Here is a 17,105-nt window from a genome sequence, read left to right as displayed (position 1 = left end):
TATTTGATTAGTACAGAGATGATGAGTTTGCGCTATAGAAAAGCCTGTAACCGCAAGAAAACCACATCATATACACATACACACATCGACACCTTGCATTCTGTCAGTGACTCGGATTGAAGTTATCTACTAATATAAACCTGTTAACCTTAAAGGGTGATTTCAATTCCATACCTATATCGCATGCAAGATCACATAGCATGCAAGAAAATCAAGCAACGTAAGGCGGAGAGAGTAATCGATAGAGAGCCTGCTCAACTAATGAGAATTTCATAGGCTGCTTACTCCATGAGGAGCTACAGGGCTTTTCGAGCCCTCTCTACCTCTCTACGGGGGGCCCTATAAGAGGTACAGAAATCTGCCTTCCTTATAAGGAAACCTTGTGGGGCACAGGGTTTCCTTCTGGAGTGTATGTTACGGCGAGGAAGAGTAGTATTGTAGTTAGTAGCTACCAAACGCACGCTACGCAGTGTGGAAGAAAGATGAGGAGGGGGAGAACAGACTGTGATACAAGGCCGAGAGTATAATCAGATGATAAACGTATTATGAGTCCAGACTATGATTAAGTAAGAGCCTGTATGGCTCGCAGGTGCAAGCCAAGTTGCACCACCAAAATATTCTTGCATCTCCAAGTTGCACGTCAAGATGCAAGAATTGAGCAATCTGTATGGCTCGTGCACGTAAATCTTGTAAAGTGTGCATCTGACCTCGCAACTTGCAGTTGCACCATACGAATCGAAGTTGCAGCAAATAGCTCTAACTCCCAAGTTTCAAGCTCAAGTTGCAAGCTATTCCATCCCCCCACCCCTCCCCCCCCGCTTTCCTTTCCGCTTATTTTAATCACCTGTTCATCCTTTTACAACGCCACCTTTTTGCAATAGCCTTTTCTAAAGATGTTTTAAAATAGCGTAATCTGCGCAATCGCAATATAAGTGTTATTATCGCTGCGATGGGAGCATGCGCCGCTATTCAATACTACAAACAACTTCGTAAAAGCACTTTGCTAATTAGCAAATCGCTATCCAATTTGCCAGTTGCAAGCCATACAAGCCTTGGAACGTGCAACTTCCACTGTCAAGCTGAGTTGATCCTGTTTAGGATCAACCTAATTGCTTAGTTGCACGGACGTGCAACTGCGAGCCATACATACCCTAATAGACTTGTCACGTGTTAAGACCTCTCTAGAAGTATAAGAAAAGGGCTACTCCTTGAGTTCAGTAGATGATGAATCAATTGTTTACTTATCTTGGTATCTTTCGTGTTACCGTTCAACAGGGATCAGCTCCTCTGCGGCAGCATCGTCCCTTCCGCGTCGACCGCTTACCTGAGATCGATCAGCCGCGAACGGCGAATAACGACATGCGACGACAACTCTAGTACGTACGTACGGGAAGTATCAGAAAGCACGGCAAAACCTCTCGATTGGACATGCAGCTGGTGAGATCAATGTATAAATACGTACCTACCTACCTACCTACCTACCTATTGGAACCTGGTAAGCCGCATGCGATCGACCCGTCTTCTGAGCATTGCCAGAACCACAGACGGCAGTTTCAGTTGGATGATGGGCCCGGTGGACAGCTGTTTCTCTGCGTGAGAAGAAGCCAGGGGGGGATATCTTTCTTCCTGTTGTAAGACTGACTTGACGCCGCACGTAAGCTGATGAGGCCCGGACGTCCGAGATATGTAGATGAGGCGGAATCCAAAGCGGGGAGAGGGAGAATCAGAGCCGTGGAATCGGGGCTTCCACGCGCGTGGTAACAAGACTGGTTGATTGATTGGTTAATATAGAGTGGGAGAAGGTACAGAGCAGAGCAGAGCAGAGAAAAGCAGAGCAGAGTTTATAAACTCCTATATATATATGTGTATATCCGGAATGTCACTCGGTTGCAACGTACCGGCTGATGATCAGCTGACGGGTGTGAAGAGCATAGAGAATATAGCATCCTGTCAGCCGAGACGGACGATCGCGAGACCGGGACGGTGAACATTTCCCTTCTGGAGCCAGAGTCAGTCAGCGTCAGCGCCAGCGAGGTTGGCCTTGGCGTGCATGTTTACTGATTCTCACGATATGACGGGAACGAACGCTCGTGCATCATCCGTGCCAGCAGCTAGTGAGAGTTTCTCAAAGTTGTGCTGGGGTACGATCGACGGATATCACATTCATGCCAATGCTTTATATCAGTGCCAGAGACGCCGTGTTCTTGGCCTGATGAGTCTGTTCCCCAGAACTTTCGTGCCCAAGAGTAAAGCGTTTTTTCTTGCCTTTATCAGCTACCGTTTTGTGGTTCGAATTGCGAGGCGAGGCCAAGCGAGCCTTTCGAGAGATGTCTCGAAGAGACGTTCAAATGCACGTTAAGTATCTGCGATACCAATCCGAATCAGTGAGTGGATCACCGCCAAGGAGCCAACAAAGAGAAGAGACCAGCTCTCGCTTAGATTGTTGACTTCGACCCCCCAACGCTGAAAAGCTTTCCTGGGAGGAAACGCAGTAGTTGTCTCCCAACTCTAACTCCTCGAGAGTTGTGCGTTGTGCGTTGTTTTCGCAGCCGAGGGACTGCAATTCTCGCCAACCAAGTCCAGCTTTGTAGTGGTCGGGGTCAAAAGCTCGATACGACCGAGCGGAAATCCTTCTCAGACGTCCGGCGAGCGATTGAATTTATTTGCGTTCAAGTTTCTATGGCTAAATCCCATGGGGTTAATCGAACTCTTTGCCGAATTTTCGTCTGATGGTGCCTGTGCTCCATCCCGTATCGGCTACCCAGGGCCGGGCGCGAGCACGAGTGAAACATCGACGAATGTCCACGGTCATTTGTTTCATGGATGTTTAACGTATGTTTGGCTAGGAAGAACCAAAGAAATAAAAGACTCAACGTAAATTGAATCTCGAGTCTCGAATTTCGAATTTCGAATCTCGAATCTCGAATCTCGCGATAGCTTCAATAATCGTCCACATACTCTATCCGCCTTTACTTCTCGCAACCCGACCGCAGCTCCAACCTTCCAGCTCGGCAAACCCCGCAATACAATGTCTCACTCGCTTCAGCGTCTGAAGCTTTCCTTAGGCGCTGCCTTCTTGGTGGCGGTGTCGTTCTATGTCCTTACCATGCGCGAGGAGGTCACGCTCAGCAAATACGTCCCCCTTCCCCCGATACCATTCATGTCCAAACCTTGGCCGCGGCCGAAAGCCGCTTTCAACCCAGAGGCGCACACATTCCCGAACGCCGATGCCTTCCTCCCCCATTTCCGCGCCGTGACCGAGATGCCAGGCTTGTCAATGGAGGAGGCGAAAGCAGGCTGCGACTGGCCGAACCTCGCGGACGTGAATTTCATGTACGGGGACGACGCGGAGTGGGTTGTCACTGATCGCAACGACACCGAGCTTGAGATGCGGCGGAACCAGTGGCACGAATTCATCAACAACGAACTCATGCCTTACCAGAACTTCCAGCACCGGTTCGAGGGGCGCGGGATTGCCATCGTGGCTGGCAACGAGAAGACGGTCAAGCGCGTGAAGGTCATCATACGGGCCTTGAAGAAACTGCAGTCCCAACTCCCGATCGAGTTTCATTACTGGAACGACGAGCTGACCCCAGCGGCCAAGGAGGACCTGATTGCAATGTGGCCCCATAAGATCTACTTCAACGATCTCTCCTCGCCGACGAACATCGCCAAGACGGACTACAACGCCTTCATGATCAACTACCAGTTCAAGACGGCCGCGGTGATGAACTCCCGCTTCGCCGAAGTCCTCCTCCTCGACTCGGACAACATCCCCGTCCTGGATCCGGCCACGCTGTTCGAGTCCGAGACGTACAAGACCTACGGCACCCTCTTCTGGCCCGACATCGCGCGCACGCGGCCCAACAACCCGGCGTGGGCCATCACCAACACGGCGTGCCGGATGGACGAGTACGAGCAGGAGAGCGGGCAGATGATCGTCGACAAGCGCCGCTTCTTCTACCACCTGCAGCTGGCGGCCTGGCTGAACAACGAGCACGGCATCTACTACAACCGCTTCCTGCTCGGCGACAAGGACATGTTCCGCTTCACCTGGCACGCCCTGAAGACCAAGTTCGGCTTCCCGCCGCGCTGGCTGACGAGCGTCGGCACCCTCAACGACGGCCACTACTGCGGCCACACCTTCGCCCAGCACCACCCCAACGGGGACGTGGCCTTCATGCACGGCGGCCTGCTCAAGGGCTTCCCCAAGCCGTTCACCAAGTGGCAGCGGGAATCCAACGGCGGCGTGTTCCAGGTCTACAAGCGGAGCCGCCACGACAAGCAGCTGGGCGAGGTGGTGAACGTCTCCATCAAGTTCGACGACGGCCATTACTTCCCGGACCGGAAGCCCGACATGAGCGCGTTCTCGTGTACGGGCCTGTACGACGAGGAGGCCAAGCCGCTGGACGAGATACTGCCGGGGTTTGAGCAGATGTTTGAGGAGATTGGAGGCTATTGGATGCTGGATGAGTGAAGATGTGTGTGTCTGTTTTCTTTTTTTTTTCCCCTTTTGATTCTTTCTCTTACTGTTTGGTAACGGGACAGGTGTTCACGAAGTTGAGGTCATGACATATTGTATAATAGGGTAAACCAAACCGGCCATTCCAAGAGCAGGTATTAATTACATTGCATGTATCAGATCGGAGCCTCGCTTATCACCACCTCCTATTGACATGTATTTTTCTTGCCACTTTGGGTATCCCCTTCGTATCAATTGACTTTATCAATCAAAATCCATTCTCGATTTTTCTCCCGACGCTGCTTTCGCTCGACCCATCTCCCGTCAATTATTTCACAGCGGTCAAGTGTTGCTAGGCCTTAGAGTAAGGTGGAGTGAGCAGCCCCAGCTACCTCTCCCTCTCTCTCTCTTCCATCTCCCCCATTTTCCCACCCTTTGCAATAAGAGGTGCTCTACAATATATTATATATGTATATATATATATCCCCCGCCGCCCAAAGATCCCAGTCTTCTTCCTTCTACTACACCCATTATGATCAGTCCCTGCCTGTCAGCAATCCCGCCCCGCGCTGCGCGTCTGTGGCACAGCGCGCAGCGTGATCCGCGAAAAAAAACCCATCAAAAGGGCAGTTAGCCAATGATTGAGTGACACCACGAGCTGAAAAAAGGATCCGCCGTGGGGACCTGGGAAAATCTGGCGCTGCTGCTGCTGCTCATTCGACGACGACAACGAGGACATGGGGTTTAGCGATCTTCGTCTCACCTCACACGCTGCAGCTCTCGGGACCCGTCACCGAGCGTTGCGGCGATTGATTGACCATCTTCAGCCATAACATCATACGCAGAAAGCCTTGTTCCATCCCGTCTTGACGTGTGTGCCTTGGTAGCGAGCAGAACGGCTATATAGAAGGGGAGTGGCTGTTGTGTATCCATCCCTTCAAGTCGGTGCGTCTAATGGTGATAGGAAATTGTTAGTCTTGGTTTTGAGGAGAGAGAGAAAGAGAGAGAGAGATTGTGTGGTATTGTTGCCTCGTTCCAGACGCCACCGAGAATGGATCTCACATCCATTGACTTCGAGTGGCTAGCCGACCTCCAGAAATGTAAGTCCATCCATTTCCTTAATTCCTTCTTCCTTTCTCTCCTTTTCTCTTCGCTCTTTCTCTGCACCTCATGTGACCCCCGCCCCGAACGGGTTCCTGACGAGTCACCCATCGAATCTAGCACAGTGCTTCACAACCAGTGAGGTCTCCAGCCCGGCCAAGTCCAGCGATTTCGGGGCCGACGGCCACACGGCCTCGGTGACGGACTGGCACGAGCTCTTGCAGCTCACCGTGCCCGATGCCACGTGCGGCATCGTGTTCACGCGAGGCCAGTTTCCCAACACCCCGGACGCCATCCTGGCCCGGGCCCAGCGGCGCGATGATTCCGGCCACAAGGGCACGTTCGGCGCGCGCGTCCAGAGGGCGGAGGGCGCCGCGAACGTGGAGCTGGGAGAGCGGATGGCGCAGGGCTGGATCAATCTCCGATGGCCGTATACCCGGTACGAGCTGCGGACGAGGGCGGATGGGGCAGACGACGGGAGCTCGGGGACGTGTGAGCAGATGTCCTTTGTGCGGGATGGCGTCCTGGTGCAGGTGCTCCGGTTGAGGTGGGGGAGTGAGAGCTCACTGAGTGAGTACAATTCGCTGGACGGACTCGAGAGGAGGACTGCGAGGCTCAAGGCCGGGGGTGTCGTCCAGTTTGGATGTCCGTGTTCGAATCGGGGACCCGCTGATGTTGACACTTTCCATCTGGACGCCGGGAGGGGGCTGAATTGTGTCAGCGAGCGATATCGCAAGAGGTTGGAAATGCACCTCTTCATTGACGGCCTGCCGCAGGATCTCAGCGCGCCTCTGCATGGCGTGGGCCACGACGAGGTTGGCGGCTCGGAGGTCAACACCTCGTCGATCCATGACATCGAACTCCGGGACGGAGAGCCTGTCATTGTAGTCTCCACCTACGCGTTGCGGAATCTGGAAGACCGGATTTCCGGACTCGGTATGGCTACCTTTGCAAGCCTCCAAGACCATCTGGGAACTTGTAATAGCTCACCGAACATGACGGACAGACTATGGACCGCTCTATGCTCGATCAACTATGAGGCGAGTGAAGCTATCGATACTTGCGTCATCGGGAGATGCGTCGAGCAGGTCCTGGGAGTATCTTCTATACCGTTTGAACCTCGTGCAAAACAGAAAGAAGTGCCCCTTACATCTCACCCCAAGACGGAAGAGATCGCTCTCTTGCGCAACATAATGACTCCGCAATACGTCGATGTACAAAGCAGCTTGTATGAAAAACACGAGCAGATGGATTCGTCGCAATGCTAACACGCTCACAGTTTTCAGATCCGCCTGCTCGTCAAAGTCCACAACTTTATGAACAGTCGACATCTGGAGCCAGATCTGTTCGAGAGATTCCAGCCATTGAGCAACATGCGGGCAGCGTACCTGGCCAAACTTCGCCGTATCATCCAAGCAAGCGTGACATGGCTGATCAACACCGACATGAAACCCCGGAAGCTGCTTCTCGCTTTGAGAAGTGACGAGATGCCCGCCGATCTAGAGACCCAGCCCTCGAAGAGGCTCGAGAGGTGCGAGCAGAACAGAGTGCGGATGCACGTCGACCAGTCGTATAACCAGGCCTGCTATGCAACCCTGGCGGTCTGGTATGTCACGAAGCACTGCCCACAAGCGCTGACGGGAGACTTCACAACCGCCATCCTCGGTCCAAAGCTGAGAACAGCGTACGATGCCGTGCAGAAGCGCGCTTCTCGTGACCGGGATCCCACGCCGAAGAACGACGTTCTGCAATGGCTGCACCTGAGCTGTCTGTTTCTTATCTACAGCGGGCAGTTCGGAACCGATGGCGATGGCAATGCCACCAGTGGCTTCGCACGCGCCGGCCTGGACGACGCAGAAGTCATCAAGACGCAGCAGAAATTTGAAAAGTACGTGGCTCGACTGAAGACCAGCCCGGCGGAGTGGTATTCGGTCGAGAACGAGGAGCTGGATCGCGTGCTCCTGCTGATGGAGGAGCTGGGACTCGATGCCATCCCGACGCCCTTCACTGCCAGTCTCGCCTCGTCGCGCGCTGCGCAGACGCGCAAGCGGATCACGCAGCGGAAGCGCACCACGCGCTTCAGCCCTGGGCCGAAGGTTTGGAAGGGGCTCAGGGCGACATCGAACGGCCCTTGGGAGCTGCTGTGTTCCAATCACCTAGGCTTCCTCCGAGTTACCGACGAGTCGAATGTCAAGGCGGCGAGAGAGCGCCTGTACCAGTTCCTGATGGCGGACTACTCGTTCATGACATCGTGGGATCGTGCCGATAGTAACATGGTGGGGAGGTGGTGGGATGTTGAGCCCGCCAGCGTGATTTGTGCTGCGCTTGTCGATCTGAAAATGGAAGGTACGCCCGCCACCCAGCAAAACCCATCCCTTGAAAACACATGAAGCTCCGGCTGCTGACGATCGACAGGAAAACTCAGGTCTGCGATATCCGAAGCAGCCGCAGACGAGCTTGGCCATTCTATCCACGACATGGACGAGTCTCCTAGCATGCAAAGAATCAACTCTGATACCCTGTTGGAAGCCTCCTCTCCGGAGGAATCGATAAGAGATATTCTCTTGCAGATGAAGAAGTTGCAAGAGGATTCCAGTCGCGAGCACCTGCTGCAGATGAGACAGCTCCTGGTCCAGGAGGACATCAGCAGCTTCTCCGTGCGAGCTTTTGACTGGGTCGAATGCAAACCGAGCCAGTTGTATCACCCTGTAAGCGCCCTCATCCCATCCCATCCTCCTGCTCTCAGGATTAGTGGTAATTTCCTAAATGGTGTAGGACTGGTGGGTTCAATCGCTCCAAGACACACCCGAGATGTACCAAGCCAAGCAAACCAAAGACGTCCCTCTCCGAAAAGACATCCGGAGGTACCTCGCGAGCCGCGAGCGGACGGACATTGTCACGGATCCCGGCTACACACCCGAAAGCATGAAGAGCAAGGTACCGGCGACTGACCTGCAGTTCCTAAGCGTCTTCGACTTGCACTTGACCAAGAACTTTACGTTCAAGACGAGGGACTTGACCATATGCAGTGCTGCTGCTGTCGCAGACCGGCCCCCTCTGCCTGACAGCGGTAGACAGAACGGTGTCGAGGCGCTGCGGAGTCAGAGGATTGTGGCTGTCAAGCAAGCTACCGATTCGTATAGTTATGACCAGTTAGATGCGTACCAGAAGTCTCTGTTCTCGCGACTGAACGATAGCGTAAGCAACGAACAGTTCCCCTTATGGAAACCCAGCTGAAACTGAGCAGTTGGTCGACGCGGGGGCTAAGCATCGCATACTGTAAGTCACTACCGTGAGGAATATCTGCTCGAAATCGGAAGCTAACTTTCTTGTGTTTTTTTTGGGGCGGTGAAGATTCGCCGAGAAATGCTCGCCAGCGCTGGTCGGCTCGTTCATATACGTGTGGCATCCTGATGCGCTGGATGCGTTCGATAGCTATTTCGGATCCGTGTCCCGGTTCACGGAAAGTCGAGAGGTCACAATGTGGACGACGAGCATCACAATCTCTCAGTCAGCCCCCCATCAACTACCCGATGGTAAACATTCGTCACTGACACACCAGCAGCTGGAGCATCCGCCCAGTCAGTCTCTCCACAGCACACTTACAGCTTTTCCGAGAGAACCGCAACAGCGGCGACTTCCCCCCCGCCAGCATCTCCAGGCTCGGGCTCAGCGCTCCACACCGAAAGAACGTAGCTCCCCCACCGGAGCCCGCCGCCATCGTCGAAGAACGGTGCTCCTCCCTCGTGCTGACCGGCGACCCCGCGGGCCACCTCTGGATCTGCACCGTCTGGTCGGCGCTCACCGACGCGGACGCCATCACGCCGCCCATCCACGCCCTTCCCGGCGTGCTGCAGAGGTTCATCCACCAGCAGGCGTGCGGGCGCTGTCTCGTCTTCCTGATCCTGCTCGGTCACCTGTGCGAGAAGCTCGCGGCCGAGTACGAGGAGATCCTCGCGCGCCTCGACATCATCGTCGGCCTGGGCGAGCAGGTCCTGCTGGAGGGCCTGGAATGGGGCACGAGCGAGGCCGTCGACAAGCTCAAGAAGATGCTCTGGGGGCTTGAGGCCCTGCGCGTGTTCGATGACCGGCTGTCGGCGTCGCTCTCTCAGATCCAGAAGGCGCACGGCGCGATGGAGAGGACGATCAAGCAGGAGGCTGGGCAGCAGCATGTAGCCCTGCTGCAGGAGTATAATAATGTGGTGGAGGAATTTGAGAAGCGGTTTGGGATGCTGAGTGATGTGCAGATCAGGACGCAGTTGAAGATCCGACAGGTTACTGGGCTGAGGGATGGCGTAAGCAGTAGCTTCCTTCCCTTTTTTTTCTTCTTCTTTTCTTTTTCTTTTTCTTTTTCTTTTTCTTTTTCTCTTTCTTTTTTTTTCTCTCCATTTTCTTCGTTTTTCTCTTATTATCAAAGCAAGAAAGCACCTGACCAAAACTCATAGATCTCGACCGTCACAAATGTAGAGGACAGCCAGACGGCACTTCGCGACAGCAAAACCACCATCAAGCAGGGCAATAACATCCGGATCCTGACGTATATCACTATCGCCTACCTCCCACTGGGATTCATCACCGTGCGTCCTCTCCCCCCCCTCTCCCCCGCCTCCCCGTCCCGTGCGGTGTTCTATTCATCTCTCCTCGCTAACACCGCCACGTATCGCACCGCCTCAGGGACTCTTCTCCATGGAACACGCCACCTTCATGGACCAGGCAGGCAACAACGGCTTCGCCGTGCTCACCGTCGTCTTCATCCTGGGCACGTACGCGCTGGCCTTGAGCCTGGAGAGTATCATCGAGCAGTGGGCGCGCGTTCGCAAGAGCATAGCCCGGGGCAGGTCTGAGGGGGTGAAGAGGGGGGAGGAAGCAGTAGGGACGGATCGCGAGTCCGAGAAGCTCCAGACGGCGCGGTTCCGTGCTTTGGGGGCTCTTTGGGGGCGGGGGAGGGGGAGGAGGAGGAGGCAGGAATGCAATGGGGGGAGTGTGGAGAGCGAGGAGAAGATCGCGAAGGTGGCTTGAGGGAGTCGATTGCGTTTGGTCGACTCCGCAGGCGTTGGTGGATTTGGTGGTGGTAGGTGAGTTTTACTTATTGATATGAGGTCTTCAGAAGAGCGAGAGCCGCGCCGCGCTGCGCAGTATAAATTTTGGTTTGGGAATAGCGCTTTCCGTTGTTGGAAATATATATACATATTCAATCGAATCTTAACTTCTTGGCAATCAAACAGGCAGGAAAGGCGGTCTGAAAGGATGAGTGGATGAATGAATGAATGAATGAATGAATGAATGAATAGATTATTGAAAAACTGATTCGTTATGGAATTATAAAGTCTCGATGATATGGGTAGGACTTGATGTTTACTCCCCCTTGGTCGGCTAATCGCTAGAACAGCTAGCGCATTTGCTTGGTATAATGACGTAGGATAAATAGGTAAAAGAAACACCGGCTTAGGTAGAATATAAAAGACAAGGATACATATTTATATATATATATGTATATGTTGAATATATATATACATAAAAGCACAATCACACAATGAAACCTCTCAAGTGACTTGTCGTTTATTCATGTTATTTGTTGTTTTTGAGCAGACAATCATATGACGCTCGGTCTCGCTTATTATCTAACCCCTGTTAGGCACCCGACCGACCGACCTTTTCACCTCATTCTCACCCGTGACACTACTATTCCAGGTGCCTCATCATCATCCTCTCCACCCATTTACTACAATCTAGAACCTGGAGAAGTAGAGATAACTAGCGGCCGCCGGTAATCAACGGGACTAACTACTTTAGGTAAGTTCAAAGCTCTTCTCTATATTCCTTTCTCCCTGCCGACCTCTTCGACCTCTTCAACCTCATCAACCTCATCAACCTCGTCAATCTCTTCAACCTCTTCAACCTCTCCAATCTCTTCGAATCCTTTGACATCCACCTTCATACTTTCCAAGATCTTTGACACAAAACAACCCCGTGCTAACACCGTCACGACAACATCTCGAATCGATCTGACAATTCCAAACACAAGAGCTGAGACATATCAGATCAGATAAAATGTCCGAAGTAGGTGGAGGCCCGACCGCGTTCGGTCTCACCTTTAGAGAATACGATACCCGGCAGATGCAGCATATCCTCCGTGCATACGGCAAGCTCCCACGCTCGAATCCAAACGCCCGTGCCATCCTCTACCTCGCACTCGCTACCCTCGAGAGAAAACTGCCAGGAGACGAAGCACAAGTTCTTCGGGACTGGCTGCACAATGGTGGTGTTTTGAGCGACTTCCCCGGCCCTGCTACCGCCCAAGGCCCGCCGGTGAATGCCTCGGAGCGACGAGATGCCCAGGCTGCACGTGATTTTGGAAGATACCCTGTGTCCGACGATTCCCAGGAGGAAGATGATGATGGAGATGATGGTCATGCACAGGATTATGGACGGGGCAGATTTAATCGTGGTGAATATCGCGGGTACGGTATGGAAATGGGAGGTTCGGGAAGACTTCCACCACCAGCGCAGCAGACCGGCCATCTTCGACCACCTGTCGCCCGATTCATACCACTCCAGAGTCACTTGAATGCGGTTCCGGCTCCGCCTCCTCAGATTTCTGCTGCGCATCCAAGTCGTCCTGCTTCAACCCTTCCTGATGCGTCACTTCCTGATAATCCGCGGCTTCTCCCTATGGATACAGACGAGAATGAATCCGAAGACGATTTGGATGCACCCCCAGTGCATCCTGCAAGTCGTGTTCTTCCTGCTATGAGAAGAGGCCGCGACGACGAATCAGGTCCTGATGGACGAGCCAACATTGGAATGGAAGATTTTTCCGAAGGAAACACTCAGCGAGCCGGCCGCGATGGTCATCGCCTACCACCCCCCGAAGACGGCTTCGTTCCACCAGACAGACATCTCCATTCCCGCCATGCTCGTCCCAACCCCCCAGCTGAGCCGTTTCCGTATCATGGGTACCCCAATGCGGGCCGTTCCAACGGTCACCGCCTACCACCTCCCGAGGACGGCTTCGTTCCGCCAGAGAGACATTTGGATGTAGTTCCCAGACTCACATCGGAAGGGGCCGTCCCCGGATCTCGGCATGCAGACTTTGCTCCCCCTTCAACGCACGTTGGAAATGATGTCCGCAACGATCTACCACTCCAACCTCCGGTTTCCGCTGAGGACGATGGAAATCTGGCCCCTTCTAATGATAGTAATGACGCAGACATGAGCGACGATTCCGAAAATCTTTTCCACGATAATGCAATAGAGTGCTGCGTTTGCGCCGGTGATTATGGCCCCGACAAGTTCCCCGAAAGCGAGATCACCTCGACTTGCGAGCACCATAGCAAGGCGATGGTGTGCCTCCGATGTATCCGCTTCAGTATTCAGACGTTTCTCGCGCAGGGCAACTTGCACTTGATCAGATGTCCCCTCTGCCCGGCGATGCTGTCCAAAGATGAGATCAAGAAATACGGCACCAAGGAGATGTTCAGTCGGTACGTTCTCCCCCCTCTCTCCCCTCCTCCACTCTCGGCGCCATCTCGCACTGACGAAATAACAGTTACGAGTACCTTGTCCAGATGGCTACCCCGGGTCTAGTCATGTGTCTCAGCCCGAGCTGCGGTATGGGCCAAGTGCACCCTTCCAACGCGGACAACCCCATCATGACTTGCGACACGTGTGGCTTCCGCACCTGCGTCACGCACAAGCTCCCCTGGCACGAGGGCTTCACCTGCGCCGAATTCGACCTCGAAGAATCCCAGATCGAGCGGCTCGAAGCCGACGAGGCGACGGCGAAGCTCCTCTCGCAGCAGGACTCCAGGATCTGCCCGTCCTGCAACCAGGGCGTCACCAGGACCGAGGGCTGCGACCACCTGCAGTGCCGCTGCGGCCAGCAGTGGTGCTTCGAGTGCCAGGCGGCCTGGGAGAACATCCTGCGCCTCGGCCCAACGGCACATGCGCGGACCTGCCCCAATCATCCCGAGAGACTGAACGTGCGGGGGGACCAGCGGCAGGGCATGGTGCAGCAGATGGCGGAGCTGGTGCATGGTGGGCCGGTCAGCGAGACGCTGGAGAAGGCGAGACGGGAGAGAGACCAGAAGCGTAGGGAGACGGCGAGGCTGTTGGCGGCCGAGGCGGCAGAGAGACGCATGTTGGCTGCCAAGGAGGAGCAGGAGCGGGCCCAGGCGAATGTCAAAGTACCCTCTGTGAAGAAGCCGAAGACCAAACTGGTTGCCCCGTGGGAGGAGAAGTGATGATTCTTGGTGCGGTGCGGTGCCCGGTGGGATGTAATCTCTCTGGGGTGGAGTAGATTTTTCCCCTCTTGCCTTTTACTCGAGAAGCCAGGCGTTTTGCTAGTTAAACGGATCGTCTCTTCTTTTTCGTACCATGGCCAGTTTACCACTGGGAGCGGATGCTTTTGAGTATGGTCAGTATAGCAGTCTATCATCGTCGGGGAAGTGCCGACATCGTTTCTGGGCTGCTGGAGGGATGGGATGAGTTAAGCCTCGTTGTCCACGTCCACGTCCAGGCCGGGCCGAGTTCGCAAGTGCCGTGTGATTGATGCCGCAGACTTGGTAGCTTGGTACCTAGCTTTGTAGGTACTATCCATCCATACATAGTACCATGATAATCTTCTATGATGATCCAAATCGGGTTCGGGTTCGGGTTTTGCGTTTGGGATTGCAATTGAGATTGAGGTTGAGATGGAGGTTGAGGTTGAGGTTGAGGTTGAGGTTGAGGTTGAGGTTGAGGTTGAGGTTGAGGTTGAGGTTGACATTGAGATTGAGATTGAGGTTGAAATTGAGTTTGAGTTTGAGATTGGGATTGAGTTTGCGCTGAGATTTAACTTGGAAAGTATACTGTGAGTGAAGCCTAGACCTAGAGTGTGACATTCGACGGAAGGGACGCACTGACCACCATGCCATGCCATGCCACTACGTATGGTTCCTCGCTTCGGCCGCGGGCAGACTTCCAGTAAGTAAACAAAACAGAGACAGACAGAGACGGGAACGGGAACGAGAACGGAGCCTGCGGCGCTACCAAGCCTTGGCCACTTCCCCTTGGACATCATACCCGTAGCACCAGTCCCTGATTTCCTGATCTGCAATCCCATAGGCCACTTTGCTCTTCCAAAACTCCTCCTTTGCATCTTCTGCCGGCTTGATACTGCTTACATCATCTCTCTTCTCTACCCCATCCCTCCCCATCGCTTCATCTCTAACCTCTCTAAGCTCCCCCTCACCTAAATGCAGCATCCGCCCAGCATGCAAGCTCGCATCCTTCACAGCCTCGGCCCTACCCCTCCTCACCCGATCAAACGCAGCCATGGCGTGCAGCAGACTCTTTCCCTCCCTCTCCATCAGCGCCAAGCACCCCGTCAGCGTATCCGCGTCCTCAATCGCCATCGACACCCCCATCGACAGATAGAACGCCATGGCGTGCGCCGCGTCGCCCATCAGGACGAACCGGCCCGCGCCTGCCGTCCACGCCGGCAGGCGACGAATCTGGTACACGGGCCAGTTCTGCACCTCGGGGTTAGCGAGCGCCAGCAGAGCCTGCAGCGACGGACTGACATCGCCGAAGAGGAGCGCGATCGCGTGCCGGTACTGCGCCGGCGTCCAGCGGCTCGTGTCGACGTCGTCGGGGTGCGAGAGCACGATGTTCAGGATCTGGGCGCCGCGCATGAGGTACGTCATGACCGACCTGCTCTCTCCGATCCAGCAGTTGCAGTTCGAGTCCGCTGCGAGGGATTGCGTGAGGGGGTTCTCGCGCAGCTTGGCCACGGGAGCGGTGAGGCGGTACGCAGCCCAGCCTGTTTTCTGCGCCCACTTGTTCTCCTCCTCCTCCTCGGCTTTGCCTAGGTGCGCGAGGAGCTGGTCGCGGGCGAGGGATTTGATCCCGTCGCTTGCGACGACCAGGTCGGCTCTTACGACTTCGCTGGAATCCAGTCGCACCGCGCCGGCGTCAAACTCGTACTCGGTGACTGTACACCCGAACCGGACCCTCACGCCGATTTCCTCGGCGCGCTCGAACAGGATCCGAGTGATGTCCGCGCGATGGATCACTAGATAGGGCCCTCCGTAGCGCTCTTTGAAGCCGTCCAGAGCTACTTTTCGCAGCAAGGTGTCGTCGGAGTCTCTTCTGATGTTGAAAGAGGCTGGGAGGACGGCGTGCGAGAGGATTGCGGACTCTAGGCCCCATTTCCAGAAGAGGCGGGTCGCATTGGGTGTTAGTTGGACGCCCGCGCCGAGGGCGGCGAGAGTGGGAGAGCTCTCGAGGATGGTAACTCTGTGGCCGGCGAGGGAGAGGGAGAGGGCTGTAGAGAGGCCGCCGAGGCCAGCACCGATGATGGTGATGTGCATTTTGGAGGGCAGCCTGCTGGTTAGGGGTATATATCAATAAAAATATATATACATAAGTATATGAGATCTTCAGACTGCAGACATGATCAGTAGGTATTCAAAAGGCATACATATCACATGCTTACAGAGTAGAAAGAGTGGGAGTGCCGAGAGCGTATGTGAGCGTGCCTCACTTACACACTCCCGGGTTCTGAGCCCGGAAGAGAGACTTGCTATCGTAGAAAGTATATAAAACTGCCAAATCTTGTCTCTAGGAACAGCTAAAAGCAAATAGGAAATATGGCATTCGAGGAACTCTCATGTATAAGCATTGATTTTAAAGTTTAAGCAAACTTTTCTGAGAGAGAGGGGGTTGCTTTAGGAGATGCAGACTCGCCATGGATTTCCAGAGAAGGATCCGCACCCTGCGAGATGATGCTTACTGGGCAGCGAAAAGCGAAACAGAAGTGGGATGGATAAGTATAAGCAATGGTCAGTTTGGAGAAGGGTGTTAAGGAAGAAAGGTTGGGAGGAAATAGGTAGATAATCGAATCTGCTGGGATGGGATGGTAGCGAACGAATAAATAGGTCTTTGTTTGTTTCTGCTCTACCATTCCTCACTTGAGCTAGTGAATGGAAAAGCAAAGCTGTTGCGTGAAGTTGAGATACACAATCAGGAAGATAGTAAGAAATGACTTCTTTGTTGAACAGAGGATGGATAATGACTGGGTGGAGTTGAGATGGGAGAGGAAGGATGGAATTATGACCTTGCGCAAGTGTGAATATATAGTGGTAGTCACGTGATTGTGATATATTCCAGGTGTTCTGACTCTGCCTCGAAAGCAGGTCTTTTCTTTGCCTCTTGAGTAAGATATCAATCAGACTATAAGAAGGACAGAGTAAATAACGCAATAGTTTCTTGGGATGTTTTTGGTAGTCACGCGGACGGACTAAGATACTTTGAGAGCATGTGAACCCCCTGCCATGCCGAGGGAAATCATGAACATTGTCATTGACGGCTCGGTCCTCCCCACCAGCACCAGCACCAGCACATCCGGGAATAGCTTCACATCAACTCGAGAATCCAGCACGAATATACAGAATACCCGCGACATGAGCATCCTGCCAACAGGCCTCTGATGCCCCAACAGCCTCAGCGGCGCATTCCAGCGTCGAATAGCTAGCTATCTTACCCTACCTTACCCCAGCTT

The 17,105-nt window shown here is 53.9% G+C and overlaps 4 protein-coding genes across 4 annotated transcripts; 3 read left to right on the top strand and 1 right to left on the bottom strand.

Annotated features, from left to right (window-relative positions):
- Positions 1–3,028: 3,028 nt before the first annotated feature.
- L3040_006828 (uncharacterized protein) lies at positions 3,029–4,477 on the top strand (the record flags this gene model as incomplete). The annotated part of the gene is made up of 1 exon (XM_007290450.1): positions 3,029–4,477. One exon carries the CDS (start codon positions 3,029–3,031, stop codon positions 4,475–4,477), a length of 1,449 nt encoding a protein of 482 aa, XP_007290512.1.
- Positions 4,478–5,513: 1,036 nt separating this feature from the next.
- L3040_006827 (uncharacterized protein) lies at positions 5,514–10,582 on the top strand (the record flags this gene model as incomplete). Its single annotated transcript, XM_007290451.1, has 10 exons — positions 5,514–5,562; positions 5,684–6,791; positions 6,843–7,909; positions 7,979–8,271; positions 8,339–8,761; positions 8,811–8,842; positions 8,918–9,073; positions 9,129–9,858; positions 10,009–10,140; positions 10,238–10,582. 10 exons carry the CDS (start codon positions 5,514–5,516, stop codon positions 10,580–10,582), a joined length of 4,335 nt encoding a protein of 1,444 aa, XP_007290513.1.
- Positions 10,583–11,614: 1,032 nt separating this feature from the next.
- On the top strand, positions 11,615–13,806 carry L3040_006826 (uncharacterized protein; the record flags this gene model as incomplete). The annotated part of the gene is made up of 2 exons (XM_007290452.2): positions 11,615–13,047; positions 13,113–13,806. The coding sequence occupies 2 exons, from the start codon at positions 11,615–11,617 to the stop codon at positions 13,804–13,806; spliced, it is 2,127 nt and encodes a 708-aa protein (XP_007290514.2).
- Positions 13,807–14,589: 783 nt separating this feature from the next.
- On the bottom strand, positions 14,590–15,915 carry L3040_006825 (uncharacterized protein; the record flags this gene model as incomplete). Its single annotated transcript, XM_007290453.2, has 1 exon — positions 14,590–15,915. One exon carries the CDS (start codon positions 15,913–15,915, stop codon positions 14,590–14,592), a length of 1,326 nt encoding a protein of 441 aa, XP_007290515.2.
- Positions 15,916–17,105: the final 1,190 nt, after the last annotated feature.

The sequence above is a fragment of the Drepanopeziza brunnea genome (genome assembly GCF_022702325.1).
Source record: "Drepanopeziza brunnea f. sp. 'multigermtubi' strain 214-2 chromosome Unknown ctg12, whole genome shotgun sequence".
NCBI classification, from domain to species: Eukaryota; Fungi; Ascomycota; class Leotiomycetes; order Helotiales; family Drepanopezizaceae; genus Drepanopeziza; species Drepanopeziza brunnea.
Note: the sequence above shows the minus strand (reverse complement) of the source record. Positions and strands in the feature narration are given on the sequence as shown.